The following is an 11,923-nucleotide window of genomic DNA, read 5'->3' on the forward strand; positions in this document are numbered from 1 at the left end:
GTAAGTAACTGTGCAGCTCCCAGCAGCACCCCTTCATTCCTGACCCAGAGAAGCCCACTCCCATCACTGCCTCCGTGGGGCGGAGGGCAATCAGACCCAGGACCCTCCACACTCACCGGGCTCCGAGTCTGAGAGGCCACCTGAGGATGAAGATAGAGGAATAAGATAAGAGAGAGGAGGTGTGTGTGGGGGGGGCGGGGGGCAGGGTGAGGACAGCTAAGAGGCAGAAGGGGCTGGGCGAGAGACCCAGGTCCCTTGGGGAGGGGGCAGCACTCACCGGAGAAGAGAAGGATGCCCAGGCCAAGCATGACCAAGGCTCCGAGGAGGCACATGTTGAGAGAGATGCCCAGCTCCCCCACCACACCCTCGCTGCCTGCCTGCTCCCCTGCTCCCGGGGGCGTGGAGGGCTGAGCAGGGCTGGGGTCCCGGCCCCGCCGTCTCCGCAGGCCCTCGATGTCCATATCGGTGTCGTCGTCACTGCTGGAGCAGTGTAGCTCCTCCATGAGCCGAACTGGAGGGAAGGATGGGGCTCTTAGAGCTGACACTGATGGGGGACATGGAGGAAGGGCAGTGGCTGGCTGCAGAGGACACGGGGAGACCCTGCCCACTCGTGCAGCGAGGATGGCTTCAGGCCCCTCTGGAGGCGGGGAGTCCAGGCTGTTCCATCTGCAAACTACAAAAGCCCACTGCACCCTAAAGCATCTTCCTCCTCCCAGCATGTACCCACCCCCGCCCCCACGCCCTGCCCCATGAGCTCCTCAGCTCCTCCCATCCTCCTGGCCACTCTGCGGCCTCCTGGCCCAGTTCTCTCCGGTCCTCAGTGGTGGTCTCCCTGCTGCCATTTCCGATTCTCTCTTCTTACTATACCAGTGGTTCTCAAACTTCTTAATGCCACGACCCTTTCATACAGTTCCTCATGGTGTGGTGGCCCCCAACCATAACATTATTTTCGTTGCTACTTCATAACCCTAATTTTGCTACTGTTATGAATCTGGCAATCTCTGTGAAAGGGTCGTTCAACCCCCAAAGGGGTCGCAACCCACAGGTTGAGAACCGCTGTTCTATACTATACGCACAGTCCGCACCCCTCCACCCCACCCACACTCCTGCCTACCCCTCCCCTCCAGCCAGCATCCGTAATGCTGGACCTGGCCTCCTCAGAGGTCCACAGCTAGAGGGCTGCATATGGGTGGACCTCAGGGACCATTTAACACAATGCCCTCTTTTCTGATGTTCCCCAATTCAGCATAAGTTACAACTGACATCACCCAGCCCACCCCAAGACCAACAGTGAGTCTCCCCAGTTCTACCCTTGACCTCTCACCAGTCTACTCTTCTTCCCAACTACTGCGGCCACCTTACTTCTGCCCTGACCAGTGTGGCTTCAAGGTCCCTGGTCTCTCCCTTCACAACGGATTCATGTCACTCCTCTGCCACAGCCCTTAGCAGGGGACATGCAAGGCCGCACAAGCGGCCCACTCCTTCCCTCTCTGCCCGCAGAGCTCCTTCCCCTGAGAGAACCCCTTGGATGGTGCCCCCAGGTCTTCCCTGAAGCTGCAGCCCTGCCTGAGATGTTCCAGTTCTTGGGACCCAACCTGCCACGGAGGGGCGCTGGTGGCGCAGTAGTTACGGTCGGGCTGCTGACTGCTAGGTCAGCAGTTCAAAGCCACCAGCTGCTCCTCGAGAGAATGATGAGGCTTCCTACTTCCTACTCCGTCATGAGTCGCCGTCTCTGAAACCCATCGGGGCACTTCTACCCTGTCCTGTGGGGTCGCTGTGAGTCGGCATCCATTCGATAGCAGGGTCTGGCTTTGAGTTTTTGCATAAGGCTCTGTTCAAATACCACCTCCATTCGGGAACCTTCCCCAACTGTCTGTTTCTCTCCGATCTCTTCAACCTGTCCCAACTGAACCCCCCTCCTTCCTTTGGGACCCCTCCTGCTTGGCACACCTCTCTTCTGACTGGCACCTCTGTCGTGCCCTTTTACACTGGCCGAGAGCCACTGGCCCACCTCCCCTGGGCCCTGAGCCAACACATGGAAGGGGCTCAGAAGGAAGGGTCCATTACAGAGACAAGGAGAGAGGGGAGGAGGAAGGCCCATGGCGGAGAAGAAGGAGTCAGTCAGCATCAGCTGTGCGTCAGGGTCAAGCCACTTAACTTCTGAGTCCTCAGAGAGCAGTGGACTCACAGCGCGTGTGGGCAAGGAGGGATCACCCCTCTGATTGAAGGAGGGGCCAAGCTGCCCGGCCCAGTGCTCTCGGAATGGGCATTCTCATCTCCCACCATCTCCTTCTGGAAGGAAAATGCACATCGGAGACCAGGGGAAGAACACCCACCTGATTTGGGGGACGAGGGTGGGGTCTGTGGGGGACTCTGGTCTTCCACGCCCTGTGTGTCCATTTCCAAGTCGGCCACCAAGGAGGTCTCCTGCAAGTCGCTCTGGGCCACTGTGTCTCCTGGGCTCTGGGGCTGGACATCACCACCATCGCCCCCCAGGGCCCCCTGGTGACGCAGACCCAGCTGTGAGCAGCTGCTCTCACTCCCACTCCCTGTCCCCCACCTGGGAACGCCCTCACCTTGGCCTCCAGCTCCTCCTCGGGAGGAATGGGCCCAGGCTGGGAGCCCTCGCTTTTGAAGTGGATCCCTGGGGTGGGGGAGGGGGGAGAAAAAGCTCAGGAAAAACAGCAGCACCCCTGCCCCCCTGCTGAGCCCCCTCTGCAATTCCCTGGTTCCCGCAGCCCCTGCCAGGTCGGAAGGGGCCGGGATAGTCCAGAAAACGGGATGGAACCAGGGAAGGTGTCTTTACACTGAGATCCATAAGGGAAGTAAGAGTGATGAGCTGCAAAGCCCCTCTTTGGGAGCGTAAGTGGAGGCGACCAGAACATGCAGGAAAGGGAGCCACACCCTCACCCGCAGCAAGACGCCCCTCACCTTCTGGCTCCATGGTCCCCGCTAACTCTTCGCCACCGGCCTCAGAGGTGCTCTGGGGGGCCATGTCACTCTCTGGGTCCGACCTGGACTCTGGGCCCAAGGTCTCCACTGGCAGGCTCTGGGGGGAGGGGATTGGGCGGAAGGGCTGCTCCAGAGGACGGACAGACGGACAGGGGCCCAAAACCAAGGGCTTGGAGCTGTCATCGGGCTCCCGCTCAGGGTCCTGGCCCCATCTCTCAAAGGTGCACCATGGGGGGCGGGGGGTTAAGCCCACCAGACTGTCAGGGCTTGGTGAACTGGCACCAGCTTCTCGGCTCAGAGGGGAAGCCTCCACCCACCTGATGGCACCTGCACTGTGAGAAACTTTCAGAGGCTGACTTTCTCTTGAACAGAGCAGCAAGCCTGCCCAGACCATCACTACCCCCTTCCTAACAGATGAACCACCTGGGCATCTATCGGGTAGGGGCGAGGGAACAGAATCCTTTGGGCAGTCACAGTTTTGTCCCTCAGAACTTGCCCACATAACAGGCCGAACACTTACATCATCCTGGCATTTCCCACTGGCCCCTGACACTGCCCGCCCGGCCCTGCCCTCTCCCGGCAGGTGCTCACAGAAGCCCAGCTCACCCCGGCCACCGAGAGGCTGACCCGGTCTCCACGGGGCCCTCAGCCCCCCCTCTCCCTGCATACTGCCCTGGGCAAGCCCACCGCCCACCTCGTCTTTGCCTTAGTATGTTTGCCATTTTCAAAACGCTCAGGCCAGGGTTGCTCATTCTGTTCTCATGCCGCCTCTACAAGGCCAGCGTCCGAACTCATCATAGGGGAGGGGGCAGAGAGGTGAAATGGTACCCAGAGCCCCCACCAGTCAGCAAGGTGCCTCCACAGGCAGCCAGGACACTGAACACAGCCACCTGGTCCCCTCCTTCTCCACCCTGCTTCTCCCTTCCCTGCCAGCGAGCCCCAATCCTCATGTCCTGCTCGGGGGCCATCCCTGAGGCCCCCCCACGCCCACCCAGTGTGTCTACGCTGAGCAGTCCCTGCCTCCCCTCCTGGTTATTCTAACAGACTCAGTCCCAGGGGCAGGAACACAGACACTCCCGTGACAAACTTTGTCTCCAGCCCAGAATCCACCACCTCAAACCTGGAGCTCTCCCCTTGGAGAGCCTCCAAACATCCTCCCTGTTCCTCCCCAGCCATGCGGTGGCCCCCTCTTCCCAGGGAGGGTCCTAACACCGTCCAACGCAAAGCCCTTCATGGGTCGCCTTCAGGATGAGGCCAGATGCCTCCACCAGGCCCCTCCGCTCTGCCAGCAGCCTCATTCCATCGCTGGCTCCGACATCTGTCCCCACATCTTCCCTGGCCCAGGGGTGCTCCTTCCCACCGCTGCCCAAAGGCCTTAGTACAAGCTGGTCGCCCCACTTTTCTCAGAGTCAAGGCAGGTCCACGTCCCAACACCTTCTCTAGGAGCCCCTGCTCAGATGACCTCTGGGGCTTGAGCTCCTCCCCCTGCCTCTAGAGACAGGCCCAGGAAGCACCCCAGCCCGGTTAGAGCCCCCAGGCTCCCAGCTTCGTACCTCTGTACCAGCAAGTACCCAACTATTATCCGACTCTGGGCAGGAGGCCATTGCTGCTGCCGAGGTCCCGGGGCTTGTGACCTGTAAAGAAACGTCTCTCAAGGACCCCCAACTCCACATTCACACACCACACCCGCAGCAGCCTCAGAACCCAGCCTGGTTCTAGCCCTTCAGCTCCCCACACCTGAAGTCATCCGGAGGGCAGTATTTGCATTGTAAATCAATCCCTGCCCACAGCCAGGGGAGTGACTCTTCAAGGGCCAGCGGGTCCTTGGGAAACCGGACTGACCTTGAAAGGTCAAAGAAGCCTAGGGGTGGAAAGGCTTTGGGGACTATCCAAGCCAACTGCCACAGGCTCCCCAAAGCCCTGCCACTGAGTGGGGTCTGGCTCAGAGCGGCCTGTGCTTCAGGCAGGGAAACACAAACCCCAGATGGCTGACTGACCAGCTGTGCTAAAGAGGACCGTGACTCAGAGGAGCAAGGAAAGCAAGCCAGCGACAGGCCTCTCCACTGCCACCAATGCCCTCGGGGCCTGGAAGAGAGCCGGCCAAGGTCTCCCACCAGAAGTCCTCCCATGGTCTTGTTTGGGGGTTCTCATCACTGGTCCCTACCTGAGATTCTCATTCAGCTGGCTGGGGGCAGAGCCTTTCTTAAAGCCTCTCTAGATGAGTGTCAGGTGCAGCCAGGGTGGAGATCCGCTGAGATCACCTAGCTCCACCTGGATGTACCTTTAGGAAATCTCCTTGTCCCCTCTCTCCATCCAAAATCTTCTTCCCCTTCTTAGCTGGTCCCCGGGGCGTTTCTTCTCAGGGACAGTGAGGGGGACTGACTGGGGAAAGCACCTCGCGGCAACGATCATGGATCATGTAGAAAGCACTTTCTGGTGTGCGACCCTGTCTGCTGCTTATCTGATCTGATCTGGCAGAGAGGGAGTCCTCCCACTTCCAAAGCCCTATCACAGGGAAAGCTAGGAAGAGAGGGACTTATTCCTTCAGCCAAGGCCAAGACTGGCCCCTCGGGCTGGGGCAGTTGCTGGCGGGGCCTGGCTGAGGTGGAGGAGTAGGTGGGAGTCCTGGACTGTAATTCTTCAAGGACGGGTAAGTGACTGCTTAGGGAGGGACTAGAAGGAGCAGAGTGGCTATACGTTGGGCTGCTAACCGCAAGGTCAGCAGTTCCTCAGGATAAAGACCAGGCTTTCAACTCCTGTGAAGAGTTCTAGTCTCGGAAACCCACAGGAGCAAGCAGTTCTACTCTGTCCTATGAGTGGAGGCTGACTCGGAGAGGACATTAAGTGGATGAAAGCCCTGGAAAGGAAAATAAGGCTGCCGCCTTCCATCTGAGCAGTTGTAAGCCCCACATAGTACCCTAAGGACCTCCGGTGGTGGCCTTTGCCAGTGGAGATCTAGGCTTGGGGCAGGGGAAGGACGCCTCCCAGACCTGTCCTCAGTGCCACACCTCCCATCTCACGTGGAGAAAGGAGAATGGCTGCAGTGACATCCACTCGCCAAGTCCGACAGGATATGTTGGCAGGCTTTTACAGGCACGGCCGTCTGTTCTCAGGCCCGCCGCCGCCGATCTGTCATCATCTCCCGTCCCCAGTTGCTGTGTATGACTGTTAACAGGTGGTGGCAGGGAGGAAGTGGCAGCAGCTCGGGCTGGAGTCCCTGTTTATCCCCGGGCTGTGTACAGCCTGCTCAGGTCCTCCGGAACCAGGCACCATGGCAACCAGGATGATGTCAGACCCACTGTCTCCATGGAAACCAGCCATGGTATTTGGGTCAACCAGACAAACACTTCTGAGACCCTACCAGGAGGCATTCTGGAACCCCGGTCCACACAGTGCCCCAAACTCCGATACCACTCAGCTGGGATCACCCAGGATTCCAAAAGTACTCTCCTTCTCCCAAACCAGCCTCTGACTGCCTTATTAGGAGGTTCCTTCTGCTGTCCTTTCTCCAAACCTCTCGGCTGGGTTGTCATCAGCCTGTAAGAAAACCCACCTCGGCCCACTCACCCAAGCCCCCCTTTTCTTTCTTAGTCTGCCCCCAGGCAGGAGGCAACAACAACAACATCCTGTGTGGACTGTCAAGAAACCCTGGTGGTGAAGCTCCTGGCTGCTGGTCAAAAGGTGGGCAGTTCAAGCCCCAGACTCTGCTCTGTGGGAGCAAAGCGTCTGCTCCCTGGCAGAGTTCCGGGCTTGGACGCTCCGTGGGGCAGTTCTACTCTGCCCTACAGGGCTGCTGTGCCTCACAATCACCTGTAACGCAGGAGGTTTGGCTTCTTTAAAAAGTAGGATGGTCAGACTTCTGCTATTTCTAAATGATAGCTAAAGGGGGAGCTCTCCCACTCTGCACAAGCTGGGAAACCTTACCAATTCCAATTTCAACCCCTCCAACAGTTGTGGTCCCAAACTCCCGGAAGCAAAGGGCCTGGGGGCACAAAATTTGCCCAGGAGTCCCACAGCCAAGTTCCTGTTTTGGAAATGTCTGCGGACGGTCCCCCTTCCCCGGCCCGGAAGAGACCAGCAGGTCTGTGACCCCGGGTAAAGCCCCGTCCCTCGCGAGTCCCGCCCTCCCTGCCCTTGACCCTCCCTCTCGGGGTATCTGTGGTCCCCTTCCCGGCGGGGGCACTACCTGACCCGGCTTCGGTCTTCCGCTGAACTTGTTGCTGCCTCCCCTGGTTTCCAGCCCGAGAAAGAAGGGGAGTCATGTGGCCAGTGGCTGACCAATGGCAAGTCGGCTTCCTGCAAGGGGCGGAAACTTTTGGCCAATAAGCGCTGGAGTTTGGAGCCGAGGGTGGGACTGCACAACCCTTAAACCTGCGCTTAGCCTCCTGTGGTGGGAACCTGGGGTCCCCAAAACTGAATTTTGGGCCACCTCCCCTCCTTTCCCAAGAACTGCCAAGTTTTTAAAGGAAAGACCAGGAACAGAGGAAGGCTAAGAGTGGTGTCTCCTGGGACAAGCACACAGGGGCCAAGTTGGCCCCAAAATAGGCCGTGACAGCTGCAGGAGGGGGGGAGGGGGAGGGCAGGGGAGAGGCGACCGGCGGGTGGCAAATTGCGAACTTGCAAATGGGCCGCCTGCCACTCTCCGCACTCCAATCCATTACAGTTTAAGGAAGGGGATGCCACGGCTATTTTAAAGCACGAGGGGCCTCCAGTGTCCCCCCCCCCCCCAAACCTAACGTTAAGCCGAACGCAGCTCCTCCCCAGCCCCTGGCACTACACTGGATGGAACAACTGGCAAAGGGGGGTGGTAAGCCCAGAAAGGCTTCCATCACGCCCCTCCCAGAAGCCTCTGGGTCAAAGCGCTTCCTGGCTTGGGGCCTGACCCAGGAATGTGCTCAGAACAGAAACCTAGGCCCTTCTTCACAGCAGGGACACTACCCCTGCCCTCTGGCCACACACACCAGTCAGTTCTGGGGCGGACTCCCCCTACCTTCCCACTCTGGGGGAATGAATGCCCACCCTAAGTCACCCTTCTATGGGACTGTGGCTCTTTCGGGATTTTTTTGCGCATAAAAGCAAGGAGCCCTTGTCTGGATTTTCAAGTCATTTTATTAATCCAACCGTACAAAACACTCCCCCACATCTCTGTCACCCTACTTTCTTTCAGGAAGTAGTGGAGGGAGAGAGCGAAGACACCCTGCAGCCCCAGGGCCTCCTCTGTTGTTTTTTTACAAAAAGGGGAGGGGGGGTAAACAACACAAAAGTATCAACAGATAAAGGGGCAAACAGAAACACAAAGTTGGGCGGCAGGGGGCCGTGGTCTGTTCTCATGGCCCAGGTCTGCTCTCCCAGCCTGAGGCTGCTGGCTCCCTGGCAGATCACTGGGTTCCCTCCGTTGTCTAGCCTGGGAGGGAGGGGGACACAGGGGGTGGCCTCTGCCACCACACCTTGTGCTTGGAGACCACACTCCCGCCCGCCCTACCCCCACCCCAGTGAAGAATGGAATGGGCAGAGCTGTAGGGATGAACAGCTGGGGATGTCAGCTCAGCCCCTGGGCTCCTCTCTGGCAGCCAGTCCTTAAAAAAGAAAAAGCAAATTAAGCCCACAACTGGGCATTGGCTGAGAGGAAGAACTGCCGGACGACGGGACGACGGAGCCCAAGACATGAAAAGCCCAGCAAGGGCCAGGAGCACAGCCAGGTTCTTGGACCTTTTAGGACCATGACCGTGGGGCTCCGGCCGTGCCCAATCCCCCACCCACCCCAAGGCCTTGGCAGGGCCTCCCTTGGGTCCCAGGATCGGGCTAGGAAATGAGGTATGAGGGCTCTGCCCCTTTTCAAGCTTTCCTTCAATCAGGCCAGGGAGGTGAGGGTAGAAGGCGCCACAGCTGAAGAAAGACGCAGGGGATAATGTGCAACACATGGGCACGGGGGTGAGGGTGGGGGGGCCTGGGACCCCAGGGTCCAGACTTCTGGGACAGTCCAGACTTCAGCTATCCTGGCTGGTCAGAACACATATCCCACTTTTTTGGCAAAAAAAAAAAAAAAAATCCCAAGAACAAAAAACAAAACCACGTGGTCATTAGGGGCTGAGCTGCATGAGGGGCTGCTGGGGACAGAGCAGTGACTTTGGTATGAGGGAGGTCCGTCCTGTCGCACCTCTTACCTACTGTCTTGAAGCCCAAGTCACCAAGAACTCTCCAGCTCCTATGAGCTATTTGGTTCTCGGCGGGGAGTTGACCTCGAAGGAGGCAAAGGGGGAAGTGGAAAGGGGGGGTGGTGGAGTCCCATGTTTGCCCTAGTGCCCTCTCACAGAGCCCCCAGGGAGGACTACTATGGGGACGAAGAGACCCCAGCTCTTCTGGCCAGAAACTTTGATGCCAAAAACTCAGGCTGGCGCCACAGCATTCAATACAGGCACAGTGTCAGCGGGCATCCAACACCCTCGGAGGGGACACCCCAGCCCTCCGGGCTCTCCTCTGGCGGCCACAGCCCTAGGCCTCCGGAGACAGCCACCAAGAGATAGATGGCTCTGAGCTGCAAGACTTTGATTTCCGGGACCTCGGTAGATCTCAGCTGCCAAATTGCCAGAAAAGTCAGCGATCCGGGCCCTCTTCGACCTGCCCGTCTCAGATCCTTTTCTGCCCCCATGGGAATGGGAGGCCCCTGGAAACAGGGACCCAGAGCCAGACCCGGAAACAAGCACCCCACAAGGGCAGGGAGGGACGTGCGCACTTCCCCGGGCCACCACCACTGCGTCACCCGTCGTTGGCAGCCACCAGCTGCCCCATGCCCTCTCGGATGTAGACGGACTGAATCTCCTTGGTCTTGAGGCAGAGGTCGCAGGCCCAGACAGCAGAGGCCTCTGTGGTGAGCAGCCCGTAGGCGCTCTCAGTCATGCCTGTGCACTCCCGGTGGAACCACTTCTGGCACGAGGCCTCACACAGGATGGCGTCCTGGTCGTCATTCACCTCGCTCCGACAGGCACCACAGGGATACACCAGGCCTGGGGGCGGCTGGGGCCCTGAGCCCCCTCCTGCTTTGCCAGGGGGTGCCAGGCTGTTGGCATCCGGCGTGCCCCCACCCCGCCCACTGCTGTTTGGGGGGAAGCTGGGTTGATTCCCATTCACCGCAGCAGCCGGGGAGCCCGAGTGGGGCTCCTGGGGAAAAGCGGTGGGGGCAGGTGGGTTTAAGGGCTTTCCCCCATCCTCACCACCAGGGCCAGGGAAGCCGGGGTCTGGGCCGGGAAAGGGGCTTGTGTTAGGTGGCAGGCTGGGGAGCCCCTGACCAGGTCTCTGGAGAGGAGAGGGGCCAAAAGGTGCTCCTGGCTGGGCAAAGCGCTGGGGGAGTGGAGGGCCCAGCTCCCCTCTGGGAGGCTGCCCCATGGTGGGGGAGATCATGGGGCCAAATCCTCCCACGGGGCCTGCCATCATCTGCCCACTAGGAGGACTGAAGTTCTGACCCAGAGGTTGGTTGAAGGGTTGGCTGGGAAAGTTCATGTTGCCTGGGGGTGGGTAGCCAGGGCCCTGGGGGGGCATGTTGAAAGCAGGGCCCATAGGGTTGGGAGGGAAAGGAGGGGGCTGCCTGCGGAGAGGCTGGGGACCCCCTCCGCCCCCAGCGCCATAGCCTGGGGGTACCTGGCCAGCCATGCCCCCCTGTACTCGGAAGCCCCCAAAGGGCACAGGGCTGCCCAGGAAAGGAGGCGCTGCAGCCCCCACTTTTGGGGCTCCAAAGTCATCCTCAAAAGGGTTGGACGCAACCAGATGATCCACCATAGGAGTCGGGGGCGGCGCAAACTCCGTCAGATGTGAGTATGCAGGGCCCTGCGGGAGGAGAAGCAGAAAAGAGGGCAGTTGAGCACGATGCTGAGTGAGGCCCGCACAACACTGGGAGGAAATGTCAGTCCAGGAGGCGGCGGCAGCTCAGAGCTTGAAGCCAGACTGTCTGAGAATGCAACAGGCAGGGAGAGGAAGCCTGCGAGCGCGGCGGGCATGTGTTGAGCCAGCTCTGAGTTGGATGACCTTGCAGCAGGCGCTTACTTTTTCCACCTTCAGATTTCTCATAGGAAACATAGGGCTAACGCCTCTCCTCAAAGCCTTCAAAGTAACAGCACCATCAATGGCCCCTAGCCCCAAGTTCAATAAATGGCAACTGTTATCACTGGGCACAGGCACCAGCCAAGCAAGAGAAGCAGAAGGGAGAGGGGCTATCACCCACCCCCTTGCCTGGTGAGCTCTTCCATCAAAGCATCTCTTGAACAAACAAACAGTCCAGGGTTCATCATCTAGCTGAATCCCACTCATGACCACCACCACCAGCACGTCTCTGGTGGGTTCCCAGGTGTGTGACTCTTGTACTACACTTGTGTTCCCTCTCAGAGTGGGGGTGGTTTCCAACTGCTGACCTCACAGCTAGCAGCTCCAAGTGTCACTACGGTGCCACGGGGGTGGCTCCAGCATCTCTTGGAGAGGATTTCTCCGAGAATTTACAATGAAGTTGAAGTAAAGGGCCTAACGTGGGGCGCAAATAGATATGGATGTGGCAACGTGCTGAGAGGTTGCTTCCCAACCCTCCCTCCCCCCCCACCCCAATTCAATCATTCACCTGAGTATTTGACTTCCTTCGCTTCTTTTCGGGGCTCTTCATTTGCAGACCTGGAAGAGCAGCACAGGGCAGTGGTGGGCAAGGTTTCTCCAACCTCCTCCCCCAGGCCCTCCCCGGAGGAACTCCTGGAACTTTCATGGGATGCCCGTCCGTTTACTGACCCAACACGGCAGGCGATGGGCTTTCAAACGGCCTTGTGAGCGGGGCCACACTCGCAGCGACTTCCTGACACTCTGACTCCACGAGACTCCCGAATTCTGTGCACCTCCAAACTCCGGGACCCCCGCCCAGGGGGCCTTGACCCACCCACTCTCCATCCGAGCCCTCCTCCAGCCTGAGACCCCCTCATCCTCCCCACCGACTCCCCGC

At 59.2% G+C, this 11,923-nt stretch overlaps 2 protein-coding genes across 2 annotated transcripts; both read right to left on the minus strand.

Moving 5' to 3' along the window:
- Positions 1 to 8: 8 nt before the first annotated feature.
- PBXIP1 (PBX homeobox interacting protein 1) lies at positions 9 to 7,197 on the minus strand. Its single transcript, XM_045298450.1, has 7 exons — positions 7,139 to 7,197; positions 4,506 to 4,586; positions 2,932 to 3,049; positions 2,577 to 2,644; positions 2,337 to 2,502; positions 278 to 511; positions 9 to 140 (listed from the first exon to the last, which is right to left on the minus strand). Exons 2-7 carry the CDS (start codon positions 4,554 to 4,556, stop codon positions 91 to 93), a joined length of 687 nt encoding a protein of 228 aa, XP_045154385.1. The 5' UTR covers positions 4,557 to 4,586; positions 7,139 to 7,197; the 3' UTR covers positions 9 to 90.
- Positions 7,198 to 8,043: 846 nt separating this feature from the next.
- PYGO2 (pygopus family PHD finger 2) lies at positions 8,044 to 11,795 on the minus strand. The gene is made up of 2 exons (XM_004714650.4): positions 11,555 to 11,795; positions 8,044 to 10,773 (listed from the first exon to the last, which is right to left on the minus strand). The coding sequence occupies exons 1-2, from the start codon at positions 11,690 to 11,692 to the stop codon at positions 9,709 to 9,711; spliced, it is 1,203 nt and encodes a 400-aa protein (XP_004714707.3). The 5' UTR covers positions 11,693 to 11,795; the 3' UTR covers positions 8,044 to 9,708.
- Between the last annotated feature and the right edge of the window lie 128 nt (positions 11,796 to 11,923).

The sequence above is a fragment of the Echinops telfairi genome, unplaced genomic scaffold (assembly GCF_000313985.2).
Source record: "Echinops telfairi isolate 266 unplaced genomic scaffold, ASM31398v2 ScPeMD7_7425;HRSCAF=8463, whole genome shotgun sequence".
NCBI lineage: Eukaryota > Metazoa > Chordata > Mammalia > Afrosoricida > Tenrecidae > Echinops > Echinops telfairi.